The 10,850-nt window shown below is 42.4% G+C and overlaps 1 protein-coding gene across 2 annotated transcripts in view; it reads left to right on the forward strand.

Annotated features, from left to right (window-relative positions):
* Positions 1-10,543, forward strand: part of Stx17 (syntaxin 17) — a 55,127-nt gene extending 44,584 nt beyond the window's left edge. Inside the window, exons 7-8 of one of the 2 annotated variants that reach the window (XM_021160570.1) lie at positions 4,741-4,827; positions 5,565-10,543. In XM_021160570.1, coding sequence (XP_021016229.1) covers positions 4,741-4,827; positions 5,565-5,804 — 327 coding nt within the window. In that variant the 3' untranslated portion in view covers positions 5,805-10,543. The remainder of the gene's footprint in view (positions 1-4,740; positions 4,828-5,564) is intronic. The other variant, XM_021160571.2, reaches the window with a different exon arrangement.
* Positions 10,544-10,850: the final 307 nt, after the last annotated feature.

Here is a 10,850-nt window from a genome sequence, read left to right on the forward strand (position 1 = left end):
GGGAGAAAAGGGTTTTATTCTGCTTACAATTCCACACTGCTGTTCATCGCCAAAGGAAGTCAGGACTGGAACTCAAGCAGGTCAGGGAGCAGGAGCTGATGCAGAGGCCATGGAGGGATGTTCTTTACTGGCTTGCTTCCCCTGGCTTGCTCAGCCTGCTCTCTTACAGAACCCAGGACTACCAGCCCAGAGATGGCACCACCCACAAGGGGCCTTTCCCCCTTGATCACTAATTGAGAAAATGCCTTACAGTTGGATCTCATGGAGGCATTTCCTCAACTGAAGCTCCTTTCTCTCTGATAACTCCAGCTGTGTCAAGTTGACACAAAACCAGCCAGTACAATTAGTATCTACAAGTTACCCTGCTCTGTTGGTACAAGTGTGACCAGCCCTATTTCTATCTAGTCAAGGAGAATTTAAAGAACTTTGGGCCAGAAGTTGGACAAGATGCTACCCTTACTGCTACATCTGTTTTCTTTTTCTCTATGGCTGTTGAAATCCAATTTTGTTCTGGCTGCATTATAATAGGGCTGTAGTGGATTCAGTTAGATTCACTCTTGGATAACTGCTGTGAGCTTTAGCACACACTATTTGACATCAGAAAGCTTTGCATGCCTGATGGGAGGCCTTCCTCAGATGGCATCCTTCATCTTCTCACTCCCATCTGCCTCAGCTGGTCCTGCAACCTTGGTTTGGCTCTTTACCTTAGTCCCCAGCATCATTCCCTTCAGACGGTTCAGTACTGAGTCCCTTCAGTCCCCTTCCACTGCAGTGTCCTGCTTTTTTACCCTGTTTAGGCCAAGATAACTGCAGTCTGCTGGTGTGTCACGTTTCTCTTTTCCTCTAGGCTTTTCTGTCTCTGTGATTGTTTATGATTATAGCTGGAACTTAGGGAGGAGTAAAGGGAAATATCTGCAGTTTGGGCATTGCCCTAAACTCATAGCTTTCCAAGCTCACTGATAAGACTGTACAATAACCTCTCTAAGGAAGAGCTCTGTTGTAAATGGATTTGAGGATGAATTTGTTGAGTGAATTATTGTTGTTTGATATAATAACATGAAATATTGTTTGATGTTGGGCTGACAAGTACCCACAGCAATCATTCAGGAGAAAGTGATTTCTCATTAGTTTTTGATTCATATATCCAATTTGCATTCTTCTCAGCAAGTATTAATTTAATAATTCACATTTTTCTCCTGAGTCTTAAGTGGCCCTAAAACTACTTATACAGATTTAGCTATTTTCAGGACAACAGGGCAATCTAATCCAGCATTTCTTAAAATGAAATTCATAGGCATATTTTTCAAGTTTTGAGAATTTTTCTTCTATAAAATTCGATGTGTATATTAGTTTGATAAACACTGTAGTGTGCCTTATACATAGCTTAGTTCATTGATAAAGGGATGGTGGAAACACTTCTAAGTGCCAAAGAATAAAATGCCACTCAGGGGAGATGGTGAAGACTATCCAGTGTGGGAAGTCTAAGTAGATGAAGACAAACTTAGACAAGTCAAAAGCAAGGAGTCCCTGATCCACCACTGCTGGCAGAAGCCGGTTTCATAAGACTGTGGTAGGTTATACATGTGCAGCTAGCTTGGCCAGGTGTAAAGAGCTAAGAACTCAGTTTTAAATATAGTGTAGTTTGTTATTCTGATTGTGATTGCCAGCTAACTACAGTCGTAGATATCACCAAGCCCTCTTTATTGGTGGGGTAGAATCTGAAGATACAGAGAGTTGGAGGATTGAAGCCAAACTAAAGGAGAGAAGCAGCTAGTTCTGTACAATTGAGGGAAGCCTGTTGAGCCGAGGGAAGGGCTTTCTGCCCTCTGCCTTACTCCGTGTCTGTAGTACCTGCAGATGTGGTCTGCTGCCCTGGGACAAATGGGCTCATCTTGGGCTGGTAGTTACCTGACGTTGAAATAGTGAAATAAGCTTAGGACGGGCATTTTACTGGTAGTCCTTAATCTAATTATTCCAAAGGAATTTTGTAGGGAGAAAATTCGTTATTTTACTATTCTACATTAAACTTTAAAAGTCACTGTGATGGTTTAAATGAAAATGTCCCCAGTAGACTTATATATTCGAATGCTCATTAATCAGGGAGTGGAACTCTTTGAGAGGATTAGAAGGATTAGGAGGTATAGTCTTGTTGGAGGAAGTATATCACTGGGAGTAGGTTTTAAGGTGTCAAAAGCCCATGCCAGGCCCATTCTCTGTCTTTTGGCAATACATACTAATCAAGATGTAACTCTTAGCTAATTATGCAGCACCATTCGTGCCATTATGCTCCCTGCTCCCTGTCACCATGCTTCCTGCCATGGATGATAGGCTAAGCCCTTGAAAGTGTGCAAGCCCCCAGTTAAATGTTTTCCTATATAAGAGTTGCCTGGGTCATGGTGTCTCTTCACAGCAACAGAAGAATGCCTGAGATAGTCATAGTGTTACAGTATCCAAAGTTTTAGGTAGGGGCACAGAAAATATATCTTCCTGATGTCTTCTGGTCACTTGGAGTGTGGATATAGCAATAGCCCTAGCAGACTCCTCCCTCAGCCTGAGGGGGAGGAGCTAGTTATGCTCTACCTGTGAAGATGTAAAAGTTGATTGGGTTTTACTGCCAGTGGCTTATCTGCTAGCATAGATTGTTGCAGGCAAGAGTCCAGGGATCCACCCCATAATCAGCTTCCAAATGCTGACACCATTGCATACACTAGCAAGATTTTGCTGAAAGGACCCAGATATAGCTGTCTCTTGTGAGACTATGCCGGGGCCTAGCAAACACAGAAGTGGATGATCACAGTCAGCTATTGGATGGATCACAGGGCCCCCAATGGAGGAGCTAGAGAAAGTAGCCAAGGAGCTAAAGGGATCTGCAACCCTATAGGTGGAACAATATTATGAACTAACCAGTACCCCGGAGCTCTTGACTCTAGCTGCATATGTATCAAAAAATGGCCTAGTCGGCCATCACTGGAAAGAGAGGCCCATTGGACACAGAAACTTTCTATGCCCCAGTACAGGGGAACGCCAAGGCCAAAAAAATGGGAATGGGTGGGTAGGGAAGGGGGGGGGGGTATGGGGGACTTTTGGGATAGCATTGGAAATGTAATTGAGGAAAATACGTAATAAAAAAAAAAAAAATTNAAAAAAAAAAAAAAAAAAGAGTGGAAACCTCGGGTGTATCCCAGACAGAAGTAATGCTAAGGTGTCAGGAGGCCAGGCCAGTTGGATACTATTGGGGCTGGAACTTTTGCTTCTGTGGCTAAGAAGAACGCTGACTTAAAGAAACTTTGCTATCATAAAAATTAAAATCCATACATCTATTATCTGAGAACAAGATCATAGGAGCCAAAGCTCACTAAACTTTTTTACTGGAAATATAAGAGTTATCACTTCCTTGGGAAAACCAGGATGGGTGTTTCTGTTCTCCCACTGTGCTTTGCGGATACCTCATTGTATCCTCCTTCTAACTCTGTGAAGAAGAAGCACCTTTGTCCTCGTGAAGTAGATGTAAGTGCTTGGCTCAAGGACATACTAGGGCAGAGCTGGGATTTGAAACAGAATATCCAAACCTAGTTTTTTGTGCCAGTCTTATTATGGATAATAGTGACCTTCAAAGTGTGTAAAATAGGAGGCTGCAGAGATGGCTCAGCAGTTAAGAGTGTGTACTGCTCTTGTAGGAGACCTGAATTTGGTTCCCAGCACCCACAGCTGGTGGCTCACAGCCTCTTATAACTCCAGCTCCAGGAGATCTGATACCCACTTCTGGATTACACACACACAGATAAATATGTGTGTGTGTGTGTGTATTCATATATATGTATATATTTAGTTAGTTAGTTATATACATGTGTGTATGTATATAACTAAATAAGTTGATCTTGATGAGATCCTGTCTCTTGGGTAAGGACAGAGTGCTTGTGACTGAGGTGTCTGTGCAGAGCTCAGTAGCCACTCATGAGTGCCACTGAGGTGGTTTTACACACTAGAGAGGAGAATGGCAGGCCCCAGCCATTCCATTCATCCATCAGAGATCCCAGGAGTCATGGCTGCTGCTGTCTCGGAGCAGGTGTTGCTGTTTTAGCTACCTAAAACAGCTGTATTATTATTGTTGATAGAAAATATTTTAACTTGGACTATATTTTATTTAGTAAAATTTAAGACCTAGATTCCTTCATTGCTCTCTATTACAATCACAAGTGCAAAGATTTCATGCTGGATTACACCGTGTAGTCTCATTCTTACAAAAACAAAACCAACAACAAGAAACCAATTTGTAATTTTGGATCAAGGGCATTTTATTACTAAGGTGAATATCCAAAGAAGACAAGTTATGGACTTTTTTTTGTTATTGTTTGAATTTGTTTTCCTTTTTTTTTTTTTTTTTTTGTTATCAAGCCCAACTTGACATGTAAATGCTTAAATGCTTATTTGGATTTTTTTCCTCCTACAAAGTAGGTTCATTTGGAGAATAACATGTTTGTATGTTTGAATGAATTCCAGTGTGAGGTGCTTTTTGCTATGAAGGTGCCACCCTTTTATTACCTAATCATTAAGTCCCCCTCTTTTTTCCTGAAAGTGAATTTGTACTTTCGACATGGTTTATCAGATGCTATTAATGAACCACTATTAAGACTGCAAGGCTGCAGTCCCTGGGGCCTGATTACAGGAATTAAAATAGTGTGTGTTGGCTTCCCACTGCTCCCCAGCAGGACCCCTCACTCATAATTCCTTTGCATCTAGTCTCAGCAGGAGAAGATTGACAGCATTGCAGACCATGTCAACAGTGCCGCTGTGAATGTTGAAGAGGGAACCAAAAACTTGCAGAAGGTAAGATTCCGCTCCTGCTGGCAAATCAATGGTACTCCGGCTCCCAGGAATCTCTAGTATTAACCCAATTGATCTGCTCTCTTCAGTGTTGAGGGAACCAGCAATTAAGGAAATAAGGAAGAAATGACACATAGGTAGTGTAAGAAATCAATGGCTGTAATATTTTACTCCCAGATTCATTCTATCATGAGAGAATTTTTTTCTCAAAAGAGAATGAATTGTGGCCTCACTCTGGGGGATTTAGTTGTCTGAAGGAATATCTGCAGCGGCCTAGGGAGAAGAGAGAGCAGTCCATTAATCCAGGCAGAAGCAAAGTCCGAGCCTGCTGCAGCACTGGAGGAGTGGGAGCATCTATTATCCATCTGATGGGACTTTCAGCCCAGGTGCCCACTGTGGAACAGCCTCTGTGCTGAACCACAGCTTTGCTGGGAGCCAGTGGCTGCTGGAGCTGTTTAAACAAGCCAGCCAGATAGAGGATTGAGTAGTTTGCATGTAAAGTCATTTTGTATAGTCCAATCTGGAGCACACCTCCTGCCTCCTTCAGGTCTGTGGTCTGGAGCACTGGCAGTACCTGTGGAATACATTCACACACACACCCTCCAAGAATAATCTCTGAGCTTAATTATGAACCTAGAGTTAAAGAGGCATTGCCAGGAGTAATGAGAGGAAAACGCACATCACCACAGGCAGATTTTCTCAACTCAATTTCTAAATTGAATTTTTTTTTTTTTTTACAGGCTGCAAAATACAAGCTGGCAGCTCTGCCTGTGGCAGGTGCACTCATCGGAGGAGTGGTAGGGGGTCCCATCGGCCTCCTCGCAGGCTTCAAAGTGGCAGGAATTGCAGCTGCACTTGGTGGTGGGGTGTTAGGCTTCACAGGTGGAAAATTGATACAAAGAAGGAAACAGAAAATGATGGAGAAGCTCACTTCCAGCTGTCCAGATCTCCCTAGCCAAAGTGACAAAAAACGCAGTTAAAGCCCAAGCTTCCAGCTGCTGCTGTGCACCGACCTAAGGAGCAGTTGCTGTTGTTGGAAGTGTTAGGAAGTGGCTCTCCCTGTCCATGCAGTGTTGAACCACCATGAGTGGATGTGTTTGTTAGCTGGGTGTTAATGGAGATTTTAGAGGTGGAGGAGCCTGGCCAGAGGGTATCTGTCAGGTCAAGTTTAAAGACTGCCAAAGAGCAAAGGTTAGGCCTGGAAATGTGAAAACAGGATCCATAACTAAGGATCTAAGATGTGTAGACATGTAGTGGACACCTGAGGTCAGTGTATTTGTTGATTATTTCTTCCTATAGGGAGGAACAGGATGGGAGTTCAGGAGTCTTTCTGTCAGGTAGGGATGTTGCTGCTCAAAAGGGGGCACGGGTGAACTACTTGTGGACTTGAGGGCTGTTGTACTTAGACCCATCTGTATTTTCTGGGGAAGGAAATTAACACTATAAAATAGAAAGAGAAGCCCATTTTCTCTTTACAGTTTCTTCATTGTGACACGGGTGTTTTTTCTGAAGTCTTTCCTGCCTCTCCAGATAAGGAGTACAGAACCTCACATGCTAGACCCACTAAACCAGCCACCAAGCCCGTTTGCAGCGGGTGATTCTGATAACTATCTACTCTACTCTCCTGAATCCTACCCATGTTCTAAGGGTTTTTCTCGTAATCTGCCTTTTTATATAGTTTTCCACTTCTAGCTACCCCTACCTGTAATCTCTATAATCTCTTTAGTTGAAAAAAGAAAATTTAAATATTTCCAACATTATTTGGGTTAAGGGGTGTGAGAGTACAAGATCATATCACAGGGCACTTTAGAAGGGGCTGGCATACCTGCTGCCTCTAGGGATTGCCGCCTCTCAGCCTTCTTGGGCATCCAAGAAGGAGCTTTCTACCTCACATGTGTCACTGCTGCCCTTTCCCAGGCTGTCTCCCCTCCTGCTGCTGTCCTTGTAGTGGTCACGCTTAACCTCTCTCACATTCTAGATGGGAAAACTCATGATTCAGACCCAAGGAAAGATCTGTGGTGCTAACCCAACAGTTGGCATGCACAGCAGGCATGTCCACTTCAACTCCATGTCTCTCTCAAAATAGAAAGGTTTAAGATACAGAAGAAAGGAATAGGAAGAAGTCACTGGTCCCGCAAATCTCATCTCTTCCTGAGAAGAATGCACCAGCAGCCAGAGCACAGGGTCAGGGGCCGAAGGGTTACCTCTTAGCTTCTTTTAAGTGCTGAGTTGATGTTTGGCCTCTGTGGGTTGCGACCTTTCCCTCTGTGTTATAACTTCCTTGCTTCCCTTCAATGCTTTGTGAGTCTTACCAGTGCATCCCTATGAAACAAAGAACTACACCGCATTAAAAGATCGGAAAGTACTGAGTATTTACTTCTTATCCTCTGTCTTAAGACTTTAATAACAAACAAAATTTGAATAATTTTCAGATCCTGAAATATTGCCAAACACACTGGGCATTAAGTAATTACTTTTATTGTCATTCTTTGTTCTCTGGTTCTTGCTGCTCCTTTAAGATAGCGTGTCAAACCTGAGCAGGGGGCAGACAGAACACATCCAGATTTTACTTCAAATAAGATTCCTTTTTGTTTTGTTTTATTTTGTTTTAGTTTTCAAGATGTTTTCTCTGTATAGTCCTGACCTGGCAGTCCTGGAACTCTCTCTCAAGACCAGGCTGGCCTTGAACTCAGAGATCCATCTGTCTCTGCCTCCTGAGTGCTGGGATTAAAGGTGTGTCGCCATACCCAGCTAAAACAAGATTCTTGAACTTTGGTCCCGGGGAAATTCAGATACAGCCAGTCCATCCTGATTAGCTAGTATTGTAAGGATAAGAAGTGTTGTTTAATTCTTTAGTCTCCCATGGTCTACTTCATCTTCCTCATTACTTAATACTCAATTCCATGAATACCCAAAGTGCCATCAGTCAGTGCCATAACAGCCTCAGCACATGGAAGTCAAAGAAGCAGGGCTGAGGCTTGGATATGAAGCTCGCACCCTTAGGACCTCGCATCTTCGCTGAGCCAGTGTGGGAATGTGGGAACCGTCGGCATGTTCATGAACCATCAGTATTGGGCTTTTGACTCTAGCCACCTTAATGCTTAAGGAAGTTACAGTCCTCTTTAAAATTTCATTATACTTTAAAGTTATTTAGAAATTGTTTTTCATTTCTCCACAATAGAATCCAATAGCCAACTTTTTGTGGAAATTTCTTAGAAGTGTTTAATCAACTATAAATGATATAAAAGTACTTAAAAGTATAAGTCAATATGACACAGAAGTGATCTTAAAATTGAATTTAATATGCCCCTTAGTGTCTAGTTAAATTTATCATCTCTATGATTTATGTCTTATTTTTATTTCAACTAGTTAAAAAGAATCATTTTAATGTCTAAAATTTGTAGAGACTTCATGTTAGTATAGGCAGTCCTCCTAAAGACTTTTTGATGTTATAATATGATAATTCCTCTGAAATTTTGATGTAGCCCACAGTAAAAAACATGTTAGGATTGAACATGTATCCATGAAAAATGTTTACTATTGTGTGCAGTACATTCTGATGTTCTGTTTCTTCAACATGCTAACCCACAAAACCAGTCTCGGTCTACAAATGGATTACCACCCTCAGTTTTCAGAAAACACCCTTCCCTAAGGAAGAACTGGTGTTTCCCAAGCAGTTTGCCAGTTATTTATGGAAAGGGTAACCGGGCCTCAGAGGAATTAAGTAATGTGCAGTCTTTCCATTCCAAGGGCAGGAAGCCTGGATGGAATGGGTGTGCTGAGCCACACTCTGCCATGCTGTGCTGCCTCCCTGAAGCTCAGAGACTTGTAAGGCCAGCATGCTGTCCGTTTACTTCTTTGTCTTCTGGCCTCACCGGGTGTCCACAGCCTGCTCTTAATTGTGGCCATGCATAGAACACAGAGCTTAAGTATAAAATGAACACTGCTATCCCACCCCACCCTCTACACATTGGTTCATATCATAGGCTATGATCACTGTTCAAAATGTTTTATATAATTAAAAGTAAACACTACTTTTAAACAAATCTCTCATAGCTTCTAGAATCAATTAATCATTACGCTTTAAATGATGCCCCCGGGAAGCCAGGCACAAACGGTGGGGGGCAGGCAATAGCCTATTTCTGAACATCTGCTTTTGGATTGCCATCAAAAACAAAATTGCATGTTAAATAAGAAAAGCCACATCCACTGTGTTGGCCTCAGACTGGTTTCCCATACCTTGTGAGCCAATTCTCTTCCCATCTCAGTTCTGTGTCTTCTGTTGGCTTACCTCCTACCTCACACACAGGAGCCTAGAAAGGAGGCATACTGAAGCTGCCTAGAACTGGCCAGACCTCTGGAGCACGGACTGGGGTTTACCTGAAACTCCTACCTAGCCACAGCTGTCCTGCCTGTCCACCTTCCATGTTCATGTCTTCTGCAGAGTGAGGACTGGAAGCTGCTAACACCTACTGATAACAAGAAGTTTGGAAACACAACTACAAATCTCTAGCACACAGTATTTCCTTCCAGTAATAGTCCAGAAGCCAATCGTTTTGAGTTGTTAGAAAACAAAGGCATTTCTCAGGAATGCCTCAGAAGCCCTTCACTGATCACATGGCCTCTGGAGAGAGGAGTGAAAGCATGGAGCAAGACCCTCCTGGGCAAGCCACACCTTACCATCCTAGAGAAGAATGCCACTGTTGCTCTCAGGTGCTTACACAAGTCTGGTGACATCCCCAAAGTCGCCTGAGGCCTAGCAAGTGCTTCCCATCTGGCTTCAGATTCCGTTTGTATGTGGAGTTGTGTTGTTTCTGTTTTCTGAAATCAGGTTTTACTGGAAGCCCAGGCTCGTTTTGAACTTGCAATCTTCCTGCTGGGATTCCGCACATCGAGCTCTGTTTTATAACTGCTATTAACACGTATTCCTAATGAGTGGTTCTGTTTGTATTCACCAGTTGGCACCATTTCGCATAAGAACTTGAGTGTTAATAATAATAAAAGAACTATGTATCTACATTGCTACCTTCAAAGATACTAACTTGTGACAAAAAAAATATTTGTGCAATATTAACCCAACAAATATATTGGAATAAAAACAAAAAAGTGTCAAAGGCAAATGGTTTGCCCAAGATCACAAAGCTACTTTGTATGTGATCTAAGAGAATGATTTGGGGTGTGAGGGGGATCCTCCATGCCTCTTTATTAAGGTTTTGTTAGGCCATGTCAAGTTGCCTGATGAAGCTTGCAGTCTCTCAGCCCAACTTCAACTGTCTAAATCAGGCAAAATGGAAAGAAATGTATAAATTCATCTAAAAGAAAAAATTAGATGCAGTTTCTTAGCTTTCCAAGCAGTGCCAGTGCCTTTGCAGCCAAAGCACGAGGATCCCTTCAACAGCAAGTGAAAGTTTATGGGCTCCTGTGAACACTCTTGCTTGAGCAGGACACACAATAGTTTGCTTTTTGCATACACATCTCAAACATTTGAGATACTCCTCGTAGTGTTAATTACTGAGTTGTGTTACTGAGTTTCATCATCTAAACCCCTAAAAGGAGTTTTCCACATTATTGTTGAACCCTAGGTGTGGCAAGGTAAGGACAAGGAAAGGTTAAACGGTGAGGTCTGCAAAACTCAATCCTTTCTGCATTTGTTTGCTATTGTGTTGCTGAGTGGTGCTTGAATAAGGAAATATGCAATAAAATTCACCCATTTGACAAACATGAAACTGAATTCCTGTTGTGTATTGAACGCTAGTGTCATATATAGAAACAGACCTGTAGAATGTATCATAAGCTGTGGAGTTACCCAAAGCCAGTAAGACGAAACAAAGCATGGTAAGTACCAGGAAGAGGATGGGAAAGTATCAGAGACCTCGATGAAGGAATAACTAGAAATGAATAAGAAGGCTTTGCAGAGCCTGATGTTTGAGCACTAGGTAGGAAAGAATATGCTTGATGGAAAAGGGGCTATAATCTTCAAGTGAGCAAGGCCTCACATGAAGCAAAATGGCATGGGAAAAATCAAG

The sequence above is a fragment of the Mus caroli genome, chromosome 4 (genome assembly GCF_900094665.2).
Source record: "Mus caroli chromosome 4, CAROLI_EIJ_v1.1, whole genome shotgun sequence".
NCBI lineage: Eukaryota > Metazoa > Chordata > Mammalia > Rodentia > Muridae > Mus > Mus caroli.